At 40.3% G+C, this 18,383-nt stretch overlaps 2 protein-coding genes across 5 annotated transcripts in view; both read right to left on the bottom strand.

Annotated features, from left to right (window-relative positions):
- Nucleotides 1–655: 655 nt before the first annotated feature.
- Nucleotides 656–11,956, bottom strand: si:rp71-68n21.9 (kelch-like protein 9). The gene is made up of 11 exons (XM_034885746.1): nucleotides 11,716–11,956; nucleotides 10,217–10,273; nucleotides 8,465–8,607; nucleotides 8,071–8,258; nucleotides 7,434–7,566; nucleotides 6,002–6,198; nucleotides 5,663–5,738; nucleotides 4,850–5,407; nucleotides 4,319–4,498; nucleotides 3,606–3,719; nucleotides 656–1,231 (listed from the first exon to the last, which is right to left on the bottom strand). Exons 2-11 carry the CDS (start codon nucleotides 10,219–10,221, stop codon nucleotides 735–737), a joined length of 2,091 nt encoding a protein of 696 aa, XP_034741637.1. The 5' UTR covers nucleotides 10,222–10,273; nucleotides 11,716–11,956; the 3' UTR covers nucleotides 656–734.
- Nucleotides 11,957–12,494: 538 nt separating this feature from the next.
- hao2 (hydroxyacid oxidase 2 (long chain)) overlaps nucleotides 12,495–18,383 on the bottom strand; it is a 10,793-nt gene continuing 4,904 nt past the window's right edge. For 2 of the 4 annotated variants that reach the window (XM_034885980.1, XM_034885982.1), the window contains 7 exons: nucleotides 17,801–17,953; nucleotides 17,061–17,212; nucleotides 16,418–16,701; nucleotides 15,491–15,712; nucleotides 13,692–13,850; nucleotides 13,068–13,137; nucleotides 12,495–12,954 (listed from right to left, as the gene is read on the bottom strand). In XM_034885980.1, coding sequence (XP_034741871.1) covers nucleotides 12,899–12,954; nucleotides 13,068–13,137; nucleotides 13,692–13,850; nucleotides 15,491–15,712; nucleotides 16,418–16,701; nucleotides 17,061–17,212; nucleotides 17,801–17,953 — 1,096 coding nt within the window. In that variant the 3' untranslated portion in view covers nucleotides 12,495–12,898. Of the gene's footprint in view, nucleotides 12,955–13,067; nucleotides 13,138–13,691; nucleotides 13,851–15,490; nucleotides 15,713–16,417; nucleotides 16,702–17,060; nucleotides 17,213–17,800; nucleotides 17,954–18,362 lie in introns of all 4 variants that reach the window. The other 2 variants (XM_034885983.1, XM_034885981.1) reach the window with 2 other exon arrangements.

The raw sequence follows: 18,383 nt of genomic DNA, 5'->3' as shown, positions 1-18,383 counted from the left end.
CAATTTGAGAGAGAGGTTGGGTACGATTCGTAGTGTCCTTTAACCCTCTGAGGACAAAAGACACATCTGCAAATCCAAGCGATGTTTGACAACTACTACCCAAAGGGATATTGTAATATTTCCTTTTGGACATTTTTTTACTGTTTTATTTAGAAATGATGCTCTTTTTGTGAACCCAAGACTTTCTCTTAACTAATTTCAAGCACCAAAACAAGTGAGTGTAGGTATGTTTTTCACAAGAGATTTGAGAAATGTTTCTGCTCTAGGGCCAAATTATCTATTTATAAATTTCTCTAACAATTTTGGGGTCACCATGCGGAATGCTGAGTTTGTGCTGAACATTTTGACACTAAACACATGGGATCACATTATGTGCAAATCCCCTTAAATGGAGAATTTAGCAATATATTTAAAAATACCCTTAGACCACAAAGGGTTAACATACTGAAACTGCAGAGTACAACTACACAAGCAGACGGAGCAGGACGGATGCTACATGGCTGACGCTAAATGCAAGGACAGCAAATGGCACTAAAGATACAGAGCAAAGTAGAGAAGTGCATCATTTTCTATCTGTTGAATGCTAATGTTAGGTAGCTAGCCACGACAGCTCGTGTTTGCAACCCACGCTATTTCCTGTTTTGCCTTCCTTCTCGTCACAGCATGCAGGTCATTTTCTTCTTGTCAATTCTGGTCTGACAGAGTTGGAAACCCCCCACGTCTGTGGTGCATGATCAGCTCTTTGCTGTTGGCAACGGGCACTCCTGTATCTGAGCTTCATCCACTGACCCCTCTGGCAGTGTAACTGTCATTGTACAGGCACGAATCCCCCCCAGAGGCTCCAGCACATTGAACACCTGGTCCCACACATCCTGCTCTGGATCATAACGCTGCACAATGTCAACCATGCATCTGCTGTTCCAGGAATACCCCCCCACCACATAGATCTGTCCGTTGAACACTGTCACGCCGACATCGCTCTGGCCCTTTGACATTGGCGCCACCACCGTCCACTGGTCTGTCTCCGGGCTGTAGTATTCGCAGCCTAGGACGTCGTCGTAGTCGCTGCTGCCTCGGAAGTGATTCCCGCCCATGACGTAGAGTCTGTCTCCTACGGTGCACATGCAATGTAGGCCGCGGAGCTCCACCATGTCGGCGCGACGACTCCACGTGTCGGCGATGGGATCGTAACACCAAAGCTCCTTCTGGAACGTGTCACGGGTTATGCCCCCTGTGTGACAAAAGAGAATCCAACAAATGTTACAGCATGTTAACAAAAAGGTAGCTTTATGACATATATATATATATATATATATATGACTTTTACACTATCGTGGCAGTGAGCATAACTTTTTCTAGGGGGAAAATGTGGTTGATTTTAGAGCAGCAGTTAATTATCAATTTTGTTGTTGATTAAGGAGACGATTTTTTTTCAATTAATCAATTATTAAGTCGATAAATGTGAAAAATTAATTATAAATCTTGAAGATATTTTATTTGAACAAATGTCTGCACCATCTACTGTCAAACGAGGCAACACAATGGTGATTGAGCTGATCAAAGCTCTTGCATTTGCAGAATGTGAACTGGCAGCTCACAAGCTACAAGTTACCCTTTAACAAGGAAAAAACTGAAAATTTTTTAAACCGCTTCTTGTTTTTAAGTGTGAAAAAGATCAAACAGATTAGAGATACGATTTCTCTTCTGCTTGTGATACTTATGTCAAGCTGATGATGCAAGACATAACACTTCGATAAGCTAAATGTTCACTGTTTGCATTCTGAATCTTTCTCTCCGGTAGTGGTCAACAGTCACACAGCACTTACTGTGTATACCTTTGTATAGATGTGGCAAAATGTACTTTCAATCAAATCCTGCAACTTTAAATCTTTTACTTTGTATATTTTTTTAACTTCATACTGAGCCTGAGTTTCAACTCAAAAACTGGAATTAAATTAATTTATGATTTAAATACAGTAAATTGTGTATTCTGATAAACATCATCAACGCATTATAGCTCATGAAAGCCGTGGGTTTTAAATGTATTTAAACCCACTTCAACCACAGGTCTTTTTGTGTTTCCTGCTGCTCAGTCCTGCGTGTGAAACCTATGTTTCGGTTCTCAACCTGAGAAGCTGGTTTCCTGTCCAAGGTTGCTAAGAAACAGAAAAGAGAGCAGCTCATGGGAGTCTGCTGCTAAACAGGAAGTGGTTTTAAATCAACCTACCACCCAAGCTTTGTCAATAATTCATCTCGTCAAAGTGACACTTTTTGTTGCTTGTAGACGATTTTGCAAAAACTGTTTTAGAAGTGAAATAAAACATTCTGTACTGAAGATACTATAGGGTGGTTTTGGGTGATTCTGCTGTCAAGGACTAAGGACAAGGACCTCTGTCTGTCCTGAATGAAGGTCCAGTATTCATTCCAGAGGGTTTGTGATATTTTATAGCACGCCCATCAGGAAGAAGCATCATCATTCATTTGAAAGGTAGTGTTTGCCTTGTGCGCACACACTATGCCCCAATCACTAGTACATTAGCAAGGTTAGTAAGTCTAGAATTATGGTTTCTAGTTTTTTTTTGGACTGCAGGTTTAGAGCTCTCTTTTTAACAGTTTTTTAGTGGTCACAACAGGTCTTCTTCTTCTCGGGTTAAATTTAATTCAGTTTTCACAACAATTTGAATCACTTTTGGGGCGTGTAAAGACTTTTTTTGTTTTATAAAGAGATGGTATCTGTCACCACTCAGGAAATGCAGAACCCAAATGCAGAGAAGCAGACCAGTAATTTGTTGAAAACCTTAAAATTACCTTTGCTTGGGTGTTATTCATTGTATGAATGATGACTATCAAGATGCTTGAAGCTTTGAGAAACCTTATTCAGGAAGTAAGTTTGGATGCACAGGTATGCTAAGCATGTTGTGTCATGAGTGTGTGTCAAAGTTGCCTTCTCCTATGAATAGTCAATGTTGGTTTCTTTTTACACAAAGGCAAGTTTTTTGTTACCTCAACCATGGCTGTGATGTTTTCCTAACCACATAGTACTAAAAGCCAGACCTTAACCTTTGTGATAGCAGAACAGAGAATGAGAGTCATCACAGCGGTCGTAGTTGTAGGTTAGAGAGACACTGACTTCTTATTTCAGTATGAGGACTTCAAACAGTTGTGCATCGTCCATTGGGCCTTTTAACACATTCTGAAGTAGTTTTTATTAAATAAGCAACTTTAGCTCTGTGCTTGTGTGCTGTTTGAAAACATTACATTTACTTTGAACCACTAACACCTTAGGTCATTTTAAAAATTGTGAATTTGACTTGACCTTTTGTGATACTTTACTTATTACTGTGCTATGAAAACAGAAGTCAGCTGAACAATTGTTTTCAGACAAGGTGAAACAAATTGTTATATTTCATCATGACTATTGTATACATAGACAATGGAAAGACTACGCTGCAAACAGTGATGCAAAGGTGCATCCAATCACAGAAGGCTTGTATCATGTGGTGGCGTGCAATTTTGTTGCCATTACTTAGAATTCCTCATGGGGGCAACAGAAACTATGCACTATAAGATAAACCCTGAGTGTGTGTTGAACAGTGTTAGCTTACCTGAGATGTACATTAGATCCCCATGAACTGTTCCAGCGTGTCCATAGTGAGGCTCCACCATATTGTTCACAAATGTCCACTCATTTTTCTTCAGGTTGTAGCACTCCACCGTGTCTGATCAAAGTGACAGAGAGATATTTGGGGAAAAATAGAATTTTATTTAAGCATTGTGTCTATTTTTGCAATCAAAGAATCCAGATTCATATTGTTTTTCTGTCCAGTTAAAAAAAAAATCTCCAGTAGTAGTAATTGCCGTCATAGCAGCAGCATTATAAGTATACTGTAAGTTCTGGTTTTAGCACTTTTTTAAAACATGTTGTTGATATGCTAGTTTAAAAGGGATGTAATCTATATTTGTATACAACTAAACAATGTGAGACAGGTGGCTCATATAAGCCTACTGAATCCCTTGATTCTACAGCTCCTTTCAGCTTTAAAAAGTTTACATTAAGTTCCAGTTCAATGTTTAGCTCTCCTGTTCACCACCGCACTGTTTTAAAGCTTTAAAAAAAACTGTACACTACCTGCTATGCACTAAACAGCAGACAGTTAAAAGACTTACAGTTAGGGACTAGCTAGTCAACATAGTCAGGTATTTTCCTCAGAGGTTTGTGGAGACCAAAAACAGAGCTTAAAATGATTGAACACTGTACATTCATCAGGTGGCCAGAAACACAACACAACAGTACTGACCGCAGTAGACCAATAATTACCAATCTCTCCTGAGGCATTTCTTCCTCCGACTGCAAACAGTTTCCCCTTCAGAGTGCTTAAGTGGAAGAAAGTCCTCTTATCGTTGAGTGAAGCGATCTCCAGCCACTTGTCGAAGCGCGGGTCGTAGCGGTAGGCGTTGTCAATGGCCGTCTTACCCTTGGTGTCGTAAGTGCTCTGGCCTGTGAAGTCAACAAGAATCACAGTTAATCAGAGCGGATGGGGGATACATTCTCATAAAATCACTTATTTATATTTCTTATTTTTTAACATAATTTAGTCATACTTTGATTTACGGTTATGCACAATGTACCATGACTTTTAAGGGCTTTAACTTATAAAGAAAAGTCCTGGTCCACAGTTACAATTTGCCAAAACAACAATTGCTTGGTCACAGGATGGTTCTGTACACTAGGATTTTCAAACATGCAGAACATTCTTCTATCATTTACATGGACCATGAGTGACATTTTGTCATTTTAGCTTCCTCTATTTGGTGTATTTTTGAGAGTGTGAACTGTAGGTGTTCTGACCTCCAACAATAAAGAGGAAGCCGCCTAGAAGAGCCACTCCATGCTGGTAACGCGGTACCTCCATGGGCTTCAGCGCCCTCCAATAGCCCGTCTTTTCATCATACAGCCTCAGCTCCCGGCTCACCACCAGCTGCTGCCGCATCACACCACCCAGAGCCAGGATGTGGGTGTCGTCTGAGCGTATTTGTGTGCGATCAGTCTGCAGAGCTGGCTGCATGAAAGGCATCATCTGGTAGTTGCTGGCCTCCAGCAGGAGGTTCACACAGGCTGTCTCAGAGCGCATCATGGAGTCTCCTCCCTCTTCTTCTTCCTGGGAGATCTGAATCAGCTCGCTGGGGCTCATTAATGGGAAGCGAATATGCCGCATCAAGGCGTAGACAGAGGAGCGGCGACTGGGGGAGTTGTGTTCAAGCCATCCTTTGGCGATGTGGTAGAGGTCCATCTCAGAGAAACCCTTCAGGGAGTTGTTGGACAGAGCTTTGGCCATGGTGGTTTCAGAGAGCTGGAGGTAGCGGCCACACTCCACCAACTCTGAGAGGTTCTGGCTCACAAACTCACCTAGGGTTGATACAACAGTGACAACAGGATCAACAGTGACAATAATGATTCTCCATCATCTCCGTCATGGTTTAATTTAGTTTTGGAAATAAAACTGGTGCAAATAATGAACCACTTTAGAGATTGAAAATGTATGATTGAAAGGAATCTGAAATGTTAACAACTTCAATCACATCTTCCAACTTATCTACATGTTAATACACATTCAAGAAAGTTTGCACTTTCGTTGCTGTGCTCTGTTTCATGAACGCTCACCTATGTTCTGCTGAACATCCTCCAGAAGCAGGTCTGTGGCAATGTTCTCCACCTCCACACAATTATCAATAGTGAGCTGCATTGAAGAACAACATTTAAAGGGGATGTAGGAATTATCGTGAGCAAAAAAAATATTATTGGCAAGGCACTGAATTTCCCTATTTTGCAACTATTAACAATCAAAAAGGTCACTCATAAATGACTTTTATTTTGTGCTGTATAATTGAAACACTGAGGGAGAGAGGGGGCATTTAAGGACAGTGAAGCACCCGGGGGGAATCTGGCAGCTTAATAAGCTTGACCTCTTATGAATTTATGCAATATCATAAAATCCCTCACCTCACTGCTCAGAAGCTGATTACAGAAGCTCAGGACAGGCATGACCTGCAAGAAGTTTGCAGCCTCCAGCGTGTCCTGGAGATTACCCATGTCGAGGCTGACTTTGGATGTGTAAATGAAGTCTATAATGTTCTTTAAACCCGACTTAGTGACCCCATGCAGCTTGATCTCTCTCATCTCCTGCTCTCTCATGCCTCCTGAACAAGAAGAAAACAAAGAGACAAAGACAAGGTGAATCCATCGTTTCAGAAGATCTCTCTTATGCAGGGAGGATGCCAAAGTGCACAATCAGCAAGATACAAAGACAACTCTGACACTGTAAAGACTGGACGCTCACACATTGTACGGGTGAGGATGACAAAAGCACTATAGTTAATTATGTTTTCAAATGCAGATACCTTCTGTGAAGTTAAAACTGAGATGCAAAATTAAATGCAAAGTGTCTTTACTTTACTATTTGTGAATGTTTTTCAAAACATGAAAGTATGAGTGGCGCTCTGATATCAATAAAAAAGTTGGTATTTTATGTTTACCTCCATTGAAAAGAGTAAAAGTAGAGTAGTAGTAGTAGTAGTAGTAGTATATTTTAGCAGAACTAGTAGAACATTTTCTTTGTTTCTGTGAAGACGTTAAGACAGGCCCTAATGTCCCTCACCTTCCCTCTCTGTTCCTCTGTCTCTTAAAAATTGATAAGGCCTTATCCCTCAGTTAACATACATGAGGCAGCTCATTGTTCCCACAGGAAAGGTAACTGCTGTCCCAGCCTTTGGGAGCTGCCCCCGCTGGGCCAGACTTGATTGGAAAAAAGAATGTGCAGTCAGATAGTTTGAAAATAGGTGATGCTGACTTGGATCCTGTGGCCAGGTGTGGTCTAATTTGACCAGTAAGGAGAGTTTTCACCTGAGGAACCACCCTCTACTCTGGGGAATAAATATGTGTGATTTAGAAATGTTCAGGACTGATCTAATGTAACTCCATCAGGGAGCTGCATGGATCAAGTCCGCTGTCAGCTGCAGTGTTATAATGTTTTATATCTTAATGTCTTTTTCAAATCATCTTCATCATTTTGTTTCATTAAACCTGTTGTTAATTGTCCATTGGAACTCTAGCCTCTCTTCATCCTCATCAAATCAAAGAACACGGGTTAGTTAATTTTATCTAACACTATAAACAACGGCATTTTAGCATGTTTGCATTTAGCTTAATAGAAGACCAGCCTCTCAGAGCAGCTAGCATGGCTGCAGAATCTGGTCGATACTGTGGTCTGTGGTGGATTCTTGAAATGTGTTTCTTGTCCTGTCTATCCAAATGTAGTGTTGTTGTCACATACTAATGCACTTGTTACTGTGTGTACTTCACCATGTCTTGTAACTCAAAAGCCCAAGTGTCCTACACTGTCCGTTTTCAACCCAATGAAACCAGGACATCTCACCTGTGAACATTGCCTTGAAATAGTCACTGCATGAAGCCATGATGACTCTGTGGACTGGGAAAGTGGCTGTGCTGTCCCCGGGAACCAAGACAACATCACAGAGAGTCTCATCTGCTCGAAAAGCATCAAAGCCCTGGAGGAAAAACAATACTTCTCATAAATGGGCTTCACATGTTGCATTTTTTTACGTCAATAATCGTCATGATCAAGATTATGAAACTGCTGAGGGGATTGATGCTCCTACTAGATTCTTCTTTCTTTCTATAATGGTGTTTGATTTGGTGGGTTATATCACATACAGTATGCAACAGTAGGAGGACCAGATCATTTTAAAGATGCTTTTACCTTCAGTTTAGTGTGAGACGAATTCTTTAAATAAAACAAAATCTGCCTCATTACATAAGGTATTATGTTTTAAGATAATGTAGTTCTTATTTAGAAAAAAATAGACTATAGTCAAATGAATTGATGATTAAAATGATAAATTGAAGTTAAAAACTACATAAAGTACCTTTTCTGTGTTGTTGGCAAAAGTGAACACTTCACAATAATTCCAGGGATTTAATTAATGTAGAGAATGTGTTGCTTTCTTCCAAATTTGTGCCCCAAATAAATTGTTGTTAATAAGAAACAATACCTGCAAAACAGCTGCTCCATGGTCAGTGCTGCTGAACACCTTGGACAGCGGCCGAGGGGGAAGTTTGGGTTTTGTGGATTTGTCTGGGCGCTTAGGTGGCATTTCCATGGGTGAGGGCAGTGGAGCTGGAGCAGGAACCGGAGCTGGAGGTGGATGTGGAGCAGGGGCTGGTGGAGAAGGCCTGTCATCTATAAAACCCAATTGGAGAACAGATAGTGAAAGATGAGGAAAGACATGATGCTGTTGTTGCTGCAGGTGCATGGCACTGTTAAACCACTACACTTTGGATACAAACCTCATGTAATTTTCTTCTCTTCATCATATCAGATGGGATCAGTAATTTGTAATAGAAATCAAAGCTACAGAGAGCCAGTGAGAACACACACACACACACCTTGTTGAACAGGTCTGTCAGGTGGAGCAGGAAGTCTCTCCGGCTGAGCGGGAGGTCTTGGAGGATCCCTGGACTGATGCCTGCTGCCCAGGCGAGACAATCTGCGGCTCAGCCTCCCTGGCCCGCTGTCATCTCCACTTCCCCTACAGAGGAGGAGAAGGAGGAGGAGGACACTTTCAAGACCATCTTGTACTTTAATCACATCATTTTGCATCCTCAACATCAACACATGCATCAGGCTTTCAAGAATGATGATGTTGAACCTGCATCCATGACAGTTTGTGAGAAATCAATGTTTCAGATTTAAGATTAATTCATGTTTCGAGTTTGATGAAGTGTAAGGTTTGTTAGCTATGTCTTAAAGGTCAACTGAAACACAAAAGTCTTAAAGGAACATGTTCTACACAACAAAGGGATGTGTGAGGTACATTAACATGACTTGTGAATTTTAGGAGGAAGTGAACTTGAAACAAAAAGGTATGTTTGTAACATTCATGGCTCAAACATCTCCTGTCTGAGGAGAGGAGCTATTGTTCTTTTGGTGCTTTATAGAGTCTATGAGGACAGATCTTCTGAAGGGACGGGAGAGAACAAAGGCGTCTTCTCGAGTGCACACGTACTAAAGGTTTTGATTCATCACACCGAGCGACTCTACACTATTTAAAAGAACAAGATGAGAAATTCTATGACAAGCTTCATGGTCTTTATATTGTCAACCTATTATGTATGATGCATTTATTGTAAATGAGGGTAAAACTAAAGCAGTGACAGCAAGCTTACCAAACTTTTTCATTAAGTGTTTTGGAGTTTCATCTCTCAACACTTCCTCTTAGGTTGTGTACAAATACCACCTTCCTTCAGTTGACTTGGCAGACTCTACTAACATGGCCCAAAGCCTGTAAATCTACCCATCTCTAATCCAAATCATTTGAATAATGAAATTTCCTCGAAGAAGCCCTGCAGCAAACAAAAGTGCCTCACTGTATCTGTTTTGTACTGCATGTCCTGTGATCTAATAAGGAGGAACCAGTTAACCATGTTCAAGTCAAGCACTCCTTCCCTTGAAACTGTTTCCTGACATGTTAAGTCTGGGTCAAAAACGGAAACAAATATGAATGTAAATACATTATCTAAAACAAAGGCAAGAATGTGCTTAAAACGTTTCAGTTTTTAAATTCAGAGAAAGAAAATAAAACACACTTTTTCTTTTTGAATAAATATACATGAAAAGCATTAGATGGAGCCTAGTCCACCACCAAAATGTGAAAAACATTGTCATTCTTAAATTGATTGACAGGTCTCGTAGTACACAGAACACCACTGGAAAACAACTAAATCGATCTGACTGTTTTGTTGTTTGTGCTTTTTAAGTGTGTTTCTACACAATAAAACTTCTAAGCAGTTATCAACAGCTTTATTAATTGTTTAGAATTAATCTCTTTAGAATTATAAGTGTGCAGTGCAGAGTGCTTAAATATTCACATAAACCTACTTTTCAATGCTTAAAACTTGTCATCTTAAAAAAACACAGCATGTGGTTACTGTCACTCTGAGCATTAAACACATCTTAGGGATGCAAATGGATGTGTGATGTTGTTTCAAAGCTCAATACTTCAGTAAGTGATGAGACCAACAACATCCTTGACTATTAGCACTGGTACATATTATACAAGCATGTTGAATTATTGCAAAAACTGTGCAATATCAAGAGGAGAAATGTTGAAAAACACCTCACCCTCAAAATCACCTTACCCCATTTCATTGGCCTCCTCTGGCTGAGGATGCTGGTTGTTACGCTGGTGAGACTTTCTACATGGAGACATGATGAAACTTCAGTGAACACAACAGTACTTTTTAATCTTTGCAGGATTGTTTGGTAGCAGAGTGTGTAGAGTGTTGTTTTGACCCCAGAAGAAAACATCTAGAGGAAATGTTCATCCATGCTAATTTTTTTACTTCTTCTCTAAGCCGACTCATCTTTGACAACATTTGTTGTGTCTCTCTCAACAGTTCAGTCAGATTTGTCATGACGTTTCCTCTGTATCAAGTTTATCATCCTTTTGCGAGGTTTTAGCTATTTGTCTTTCCATAACAAACAGCATTAATGTCTTAATATGTCTAATTCTGTGGGCAACAGCAGTTTGAAGAGGTTTTGTTTACTGCGTTGTGTTTTTTCTTTTAAATCAGTGTTTGGTGTAACTTGTAATGTACAGCAAACACCTGTCCTATCCGGTGGTATTCCAGTATGTAACTGTATGGCATCACATCCTTGTCATTTAAGATTCAAAACACCGAAATGTAAAGCATGAATGAAATACCGAGCATGGCTCCTTTCACAAACACAGATAAAAATAATGAGAAATAGTAATCTTCTTTACATCTTCTCCACACTCCATAATTATCTTTTATCTATAGTTATTTGTCTTTACGGTTTCCACAAAATATATTGGGAGTAACATCATAGATTTTTATTGCTCGTTTCATGGGAACCAAGAATGCTTCACGTAAAGACTGTTACAGTTACTATAACTGCGGTACATTGATATGGCATATATTGGTATGTTTCTACATTTCTGTGATCATATTTGTAATGTTGTTATTTGTGATGTTTGAAAAGGTGTTTGCGCATAATAAAAAAGGTGACAGTTGCTGTCTCCCACACATTACACAACTGACAAATGTACAAATGTGTGTCCGTTTTTTGACAATACACAGGAAAAACATGTTTTTGGATAAAGAAAACGCTTGTTGATATTTTACTGTTTTTTCGTGTAACTGAAATCTGACTTCTGTCATATTCACCTCCCACCCTCCCGCCGTATTGGTGCAACTTTCATGAAATGTAATTTACTGTAAAACCACTCAACGTTGCATCGTCGCATTATGTGATAACCTAAAAGCATTGGTTAAAATATACAAAAAAATATATGAAGGCGTCTAGGTAAAGCTTTTCCAAATTTAGCTTTTACCAACTTTAGATCCCCTCTTACATTAACTAAATTGACACACAGTGAACACACTCAAGCTCTTTCTCAACTGACAAGTGTGATGACAAAAAGACACAGTGTCACAAATACTTTCAAAACAGACCTAAAATGAGTGAAACGAAATGCATCACTGCACCCTAAATGCACCTTCCTGTACAGCTGAGTGAAGTGTATACACACATATGCATTTGTGGGACTTTAATGTTCTCTGATGGAGCATGAAGCTGGATCTGAAATGTGTACAAACACCTGTGGGTGACCTACCTGGAAGAAATTCTCTTCAGCAGACTGGACCCTAGGCCTCCCTCCAGCCTGTTCGTCTAACAAACCAAATCTCCGAGAGGAATACAGAAGAAAATGCCTGCTGCGCTGCGACAGCTGGTTTGGAGAGCTGAAGCGTTTGGGTGCGCATCAACGTTTCTTAGCCTTAAACGAGACCTCAGCCACTTCCTGTGCTACTTCTCTTTCTTGCTGTCTGCGCCTTCTTACATCTCCCAACCCCACTGTGACATACTTGTGATACTGTTTCACAAGCTGTTTTTTTAATGTTTCGAGTTGAGCATATAGGCAAACTAGCAGGCCTTCCATTGCCTATGTAGACAAGCGTGATAACCCAAATGGAGGAATGAATCCTCTGATATTGTCATACCTTTTATTTCTTGGAATTTTGATGAATTTTGCTGGATGAAAGTTGAAAACATCACAATCCCATGCTGTTTACATCTTGCATCTGGAGCCTAGTCAATGGGCATGCTTTCTGTTCTGCATGCCAGACATCCCTGCGGCCAACATCTCCAACACTGGGCAACTTGATAAATAGCACTACAGGTAAGATGAAAATGTATAATTTTGATTTTAGGCTGAACTGTCCCTTCAAAACACAGAAAGGAGCTTTTTTCTGCTTTTTTTGAACATTGCACCTGTATCTCCGCTCCATTAAAACAGAATGTCCAAGGATAAAGTTGGGAAACAAAAAGTGAAGTCAGATTTCTGCCATACGGCATGCTCACATGTATAATAGATGAAAAAAAGGCCAACTGATATTCCTCACCTCAGTAGACGTTTATTCAACCACTACCCCGTCAGCATCTCAAACTGTAGTGTGTGTCATTATCAGTTGCATTTGTCAAAACAAAACCAAAAGAAATTAGCTGATTTCATTTCAAAGTGCCTTCACCCCTTTCAATTCAAAAGCTAAAAAAAAAAAAAACTTTAATTATTTACTTCCTGAACATACCGGCAACCCTCAGCTTTCTCACTTGTACACTCTTGCATGAAACGGTTTTGCATGTTTTCTAACATGATAAAGTCACGAGTTCTGAGGTGAACATATTTCAGTTTCTTTGTGCCTCAGGCTCTTGTTCATCACTGTTTGTTTGGTTCAGTCCTGTAGAATCCTGTCCACTGGGTGTCCTTACGATAGTCAGTGCTGCACTCTGCTGGTCAGTTAGAGTTTCGAGCACTGAATGAGGTTCCGGTTGATTTCTGCCACGTTCCTGCAACCTGGATTGGATTCATATAAAAACGTTGTTTTAGTTCAGACAGGATATTGCTTATTGCTCATTTTGGCACAACATATCACAACAATTTTAGTGACTTGACCTCACGTCTCTCACCTGATAAAGCCATGGACAGACGGAACTCATCATTTAAGATTTGCAGCACTTCCCTCAATCCTTCCTCACCCTGAAAGAACACACAGGACCCATAATTACTATAAAGACACAATATCATCTGTGATCCTATAATCAAAATCAAAATCAGTCATCTTTCGTTTTAAAGATGCAATTGTTCTTTTCAGAGAAACTTTCATTTCCATTTATTTTTTTGCAGCCAAAGACATCACATCCCACACAGTAAGTCTGTTAGCAAAAGTTACAGTGCATCAAAATGTTGGTTTCTGTTACAGATTTTATTGAGTTCCGAAAGCATAGCAGTTCCAAAGTTGCAAATTATAACTTAACAGTTTTATATCAAGAATAGATTAATCTGTAAACCTTAAACCAAGGCCCTATAGCTCCAATGATTGCAACAATAAACCTTAACTGTCAAGGCCAGTGGCTTTGTATGTGCAGCCTGTATGTTGTGGGTGGAGAGAAAATAAGTGGAGAGAGCCCTCAGTAATAATGTTTAAATGAAAAGAAACACTAAGAACACACACACACAAACACACACACAAAGACACGTGCATGTGCACACAAACACAATCACACACACACACACAGTGCTGCTGTTTGTACCTTGTATGCAAGGCCCCACACTGCTGGACGGCCAATGAAAACACACTTGGCTCCCAAGGCTAGCGCTTTCAATACATCACTTCCTGTCCTGATGCCTCCGTCCACATAGATCTCGATCCTGCCCTGAACTGTGTCCACAATCTCCGACAGTGCGTCAATCTGTTAGAAGCAAGGGTGAAAGATGTAACAAGGCCAGCTTACTTTAAAGATACAGTGCACTTACTTTAAGTGTAGATATGTTTCCGACTGGCTTTTCGTACTACACTTCACACTTTAGGTTGGACCCTGTATGTTACGTAACACAGGATACACTTCAAGGATGATTGACTATTTTTATTTTTTAAGAGGATAATGTTTACAAACAACGTGCTGGGTTATTTTTTATTCAAAGATTATTTTTTGGGGCATTTTTTCCATTTATTAGATGGTGACTGTGGATAGACATGGAAGGTGGGAGAGAGATGGGGGATTACACACAGCAGGTCAGACTTAAACCGCTGCAAAGGACACAGCCTACATGGGGCGCGCGTTCTTACTGGGTGAGTTAGTTGTTGCCCTAAGTTGTTTTTTTTACGTTTGACTTTTACTTAACTGTGGCTACCTCAAAACCAGAACACGTTTGTACTGTCTAGTACTGTTTAGACACATTGGTTAATACACTTTGCTTTCTAGACAAGCGCTAGATGAAACCACTCTGTATTGTTTGTATGCTTAATATGAAGCTGTAGCCACTAGATGGCCAGCCCAACTTAGCCCCGCCCACTGCCTTTGAGGTCGGGAAGTTTGGCCTGGCCTTGATCCGTTGTGGAGCAAATACAGTCGAACCAGAGCTTTTCAAATTGTGACCAATCCAATTGTCAGGGCGAGCTTTATATGATGACGTACAGATAACTATCTGTTATAGAAGATATCGACAGTGCGTTTATTTTAAAAGAGGAACAGAGAACCCTGATCAAGGCATTAGTCGATCAAAATTGTCGATGTTTTTGCAGTCCTACCTGCAGGATTCGGCAAAGGTACAACATACGTCACATACTCCGTTGCTCAAATTGGTTGTAGGTCTCTCCGATTGAGTGCAGAGACATTTTCTTTTCTTGTTGGGATGAAACATGCACCATAATCACAGCCCAATGGAGCAGTATCAGACTCATGTTCTGACTAGCATCTCAGTATGACAACGTCAGGCTATGGTACCACAACAAACTGACTTTTTGCAGTTGCAAAATTATCTTTTAAACTGACAAACATACAGTATGTATATTTCATGGCTCAATTCAAACGGGATCTAAAAACAATATGTCTATCCCTATTCACTACCATACATATTTTCCCCCCCCGAAATAAGGTCCCATGATGTCTACAGGAAAGGCAGGGACTTTGCCTCTCGCTCAGCAGAGTGACTCCCTGCAGATTAGGACTAGATGATTTCCTAGACAGATATTGATTTGGGACTAGAAGCACTGTCCGAAGTCAGTATCTGCCTAGGAAATTGTCTTAATCTGCATAGCTATTTGTAATCGTTGTGAATACACAAGCCACAAGAAGTAATTAGGTTGTTGTTGTTTTTTTGTTGGCTCATTTTTGCTCACAGCATGCTAACCAGCAACACAGGATTCCATTCACTGCGCTAAGCTAACTAGCGGCGGCACTGCCGCTGTTACACTGAACTAAAACAATGCATGCACTGAGACAAAACAATGCATTGGCCCACCTATCTAACAGCTAGGGTACAACACGATAAGCCCTATTTCAACAAACAGTGGCATGTTCCTTTAAGAATTACTGATTACTGTAAGTACCGAAGCTGGGCCTCCGTCCAGCTGTCTCCCCCCGTGGTTTGACACAATGATGCCCTGGACACCATGCTCCACAGCCAGCTCGGCGTCCTCCTTGGTCAGGATTCCCTTGATGATAACAGGCAGGCGGGTGATGGACTGCAGCCAGTATACGTCCTTCCAGCTGATGGAGGGGTCCAAGGTGTTGGCTGGGATCCCATACTCTTCTGGGGCTGCAGTCTCCTGCTTATAGTGCATGTGGTACAAAGCATAATTTCATATGCAAATGTACACTGGACTACTACTGCTTGTGTTTTTTACTGATAATGCCTAAATTATTGTTATGGGGCAACTACAACCCTGCCGGTACATGTAGGTTAGATGTTTTGTATATATGACTTTTATTTTTAAAGAAAAAAGCAAGAAAAATGCCTGCAAGCACTTGCCACTGCTTCATTATGCATTTATTTGGTTGTCAACGTATCGGTCACAGGGACCTTTCTCAAGACACGTAGTAGTTGAAGTGTGTGCAATCAGCAAAAATCTTAATGTGTTAAGTAATAAGTAGCTAAAGGTGTCAGATGAATGTAGTGGAGTAAAAAGTACAATATTTTTCTCTGAAATGTAGCAGAGTAAAAGTAGAAAGAAGCATGAACAGAAAAGACTCAAGTAAAGTACAGGTGACTCAAATTTGTACTTAATTACAGTACTTGAGTAGATTTACTTAGTTACATTCCACCACTGATGATTATGAACGAGACATCTAGAACTTTAAATCTGATGTAACAGTACAAACACAGGATGTTATATCAGTGAAGTAATGAATCAAGCAGCTCTCGTTTAGTTTGACCTTGTTGTTTGTTGTCTTATCTGGATTTTGTCTTTTAAGTGTCTTTTTCTACTATGTTTTTAGATTTTTAAAAGGTATCTTGAATATGTTGGGGAAATTACCTGGAACACTCCATCAAAGTTCTTGACCTTAAGGTGTGGCGGCAGCTTGAACTGGTTGCGGATGTCGTTGCGGCGCTTCCCGGTGTAGGGGACGTCAACCGTGAGGACCAGGGCCTTGTACCCCAGCGCCTCTACGCGGTGCACAATCTGTTCGGACAGCTTCCGGTCTCGGTACACGTACAGCTGGAACCAGCGGTAACCATTTGGTGCTGCTGCTACAATTTCCTCCACTGAGCAGGTGGAATAAGTACTGGTGATGTAGCAAGTGTTGAGGGCTTCAGTGGCTGTGAGACGGAAGTTGAGAAGTTATTACTGTAGTCAGTGAAGATGGAATTTACATTTAGATTTGAGGAGTTCAGTGTCACAATAAGATATTTTTTGGATACTTTTGGATTATTGTTAGCACAGATCAAAGAGAAAATAATGATAATACACTAGCCTATATTCCTGACAACACAAGATTATCGCAATCTCATGCCCCCATCTACCAGTGGAAATGCATACTAACAATGTTATTGGATGAAAAATTGTGTCTCCAAAATACAAACTTTTCAGAAACAACATGATTTCTTCTGAGTCGCCTCATTTGAGAAAGGGTTTTAATGGTTTATGAGACTTTATGACGTTTTGACACGGTCCTCACCCCGAGCGGTGGCCACCTCTCCTTCGTGCCAGGCCAGGCAGTGAAAGGCAGTAGGTGCGATACCAACGGGAAAGCTAATTTCTGTCCCCTGCACTGTGGTCCGCGTGTCACTAACAGACACATCCCGCAGGATACGAGGCCTCAGACGGATCCTGAGTGTGAAGCACAGATGAACATGTAACAATAACATCAGGCCAATTTACTCAAATTCCAAAAAAAGGAGCAAATACTGGGCAATATGCATCAGACCCTCTATCATGACATATGTATTTTTACATCACCACATAAACATATACTGTATAATTTAGATTAATGTCTAACCTGACCCAAAATGACCCAGCATGCAAATCCTTAGCAACAGAAAGAGTTCTGACAAGATAAAAGACCGTCATAACCATTGGTTACTGCAACGTTCAAAACAGTTCCTTGTTAACTACACAACGGTACTCGGTAAAGTTTAACTGCCTGTTAGTGATTGTTAGGCATCCCATTCACATAATGTCAGCTATGTACCGAAATTATTAACAGCAGTCCATAGAAGCTTTCATTTATGATCCATTTACAGGCTGTGTCCTTTCGATCTTCAGTTTCAGTATTGAAATTATCTTTAAATAAATTATCTCAACCCCCAATGGTGAATTGTTATGTTACTCAGCACATAAATACACATAAGTTGAATTGAATTGTGTATCTGTGGTGAGCTTGAACATCTGGGTAAACTTTTATTTTTCCCACGGTACCTTTTGTAAGCCAGTAGATTGTCGTCCCTGGTGCAGCATTCGTCTGCTCCAGCTGCATAATAATCCCAGGAGGCCTTTGAGAGATGCTCCTTAGCATACTCTTCAAAGTCAGTCAGGCATACCATAGCCATCTCTGCACAGCGATCTCCCTCTCTATGTGCAAACAGAGATAATCTGTGTTCAAAATTATGCTTAGTGATATCGGCATGCACGATAAAACATGCAGGAAAGGAAGAAGATAATCCACCATCAGTATAAATTATTACTTCTTATTGAATAATCATAAAACACATATCAAGATAAGTCATTTTACCATATGCATGTGAACTTCAGCATTCAAAATATCTACTTACTCAATGCTACACTGCTGGTTTTGTTAAGCATAAGTTATTTACAGTCACTTCTCATATATTAAACCATGTGCCATCTGGAAACTCGATTTGCTTCCTGCAGTTGAGACAAATAGCTGCAGGCTCCAACAAGCAAACAGACAATTCAACTTCAAAATGAAGAAAAAAAACATACTTCTTTAAATGCAAGAACTTTCAGCCTCAAGACTTACCACAAAAATGGATCTTTCATT

The sequence above is a fragment of the Etheostoma cragini genome, chromosome 11 (genome assembly GCF_013103735.1).
Source record: "Etheostoma cragini isolate CJK2018 chromosome 11, CSU_Ecrag_1.0, whole genome shotgun sequence".
Lineage (NCBI taxonomy): Eukaryota > Metazoa > Chordata > Actinopteri > Perciformes > Percidae > Etheostoma > Etheostoma cragini.
Note: the sequence above shows the minus strand (reverse complement) of the source record. Positions and strands in the feature narration are given on the sequence as shown.

Excerpts from the sequence above, each read along its gene's own strand:
- si:rp71-68n21.9 (XM_034885746.1), bottom strand. Across the intron at positions 5,739-6,001 it reads ATCAGCTTCTGAGCAGTGAG|CTCACTATTGATAATTGTGT; the intron begins GTGAGGGATTTT and ends TCTTCAATGCAG. Across the intron at positions 1,232-3,605 it reads GGATCTAATGTACATCTCAG|GGGGCATAACCCGTGACACG; the intron begins GTAAGCTAACAC and ends TTTGTCACACAG.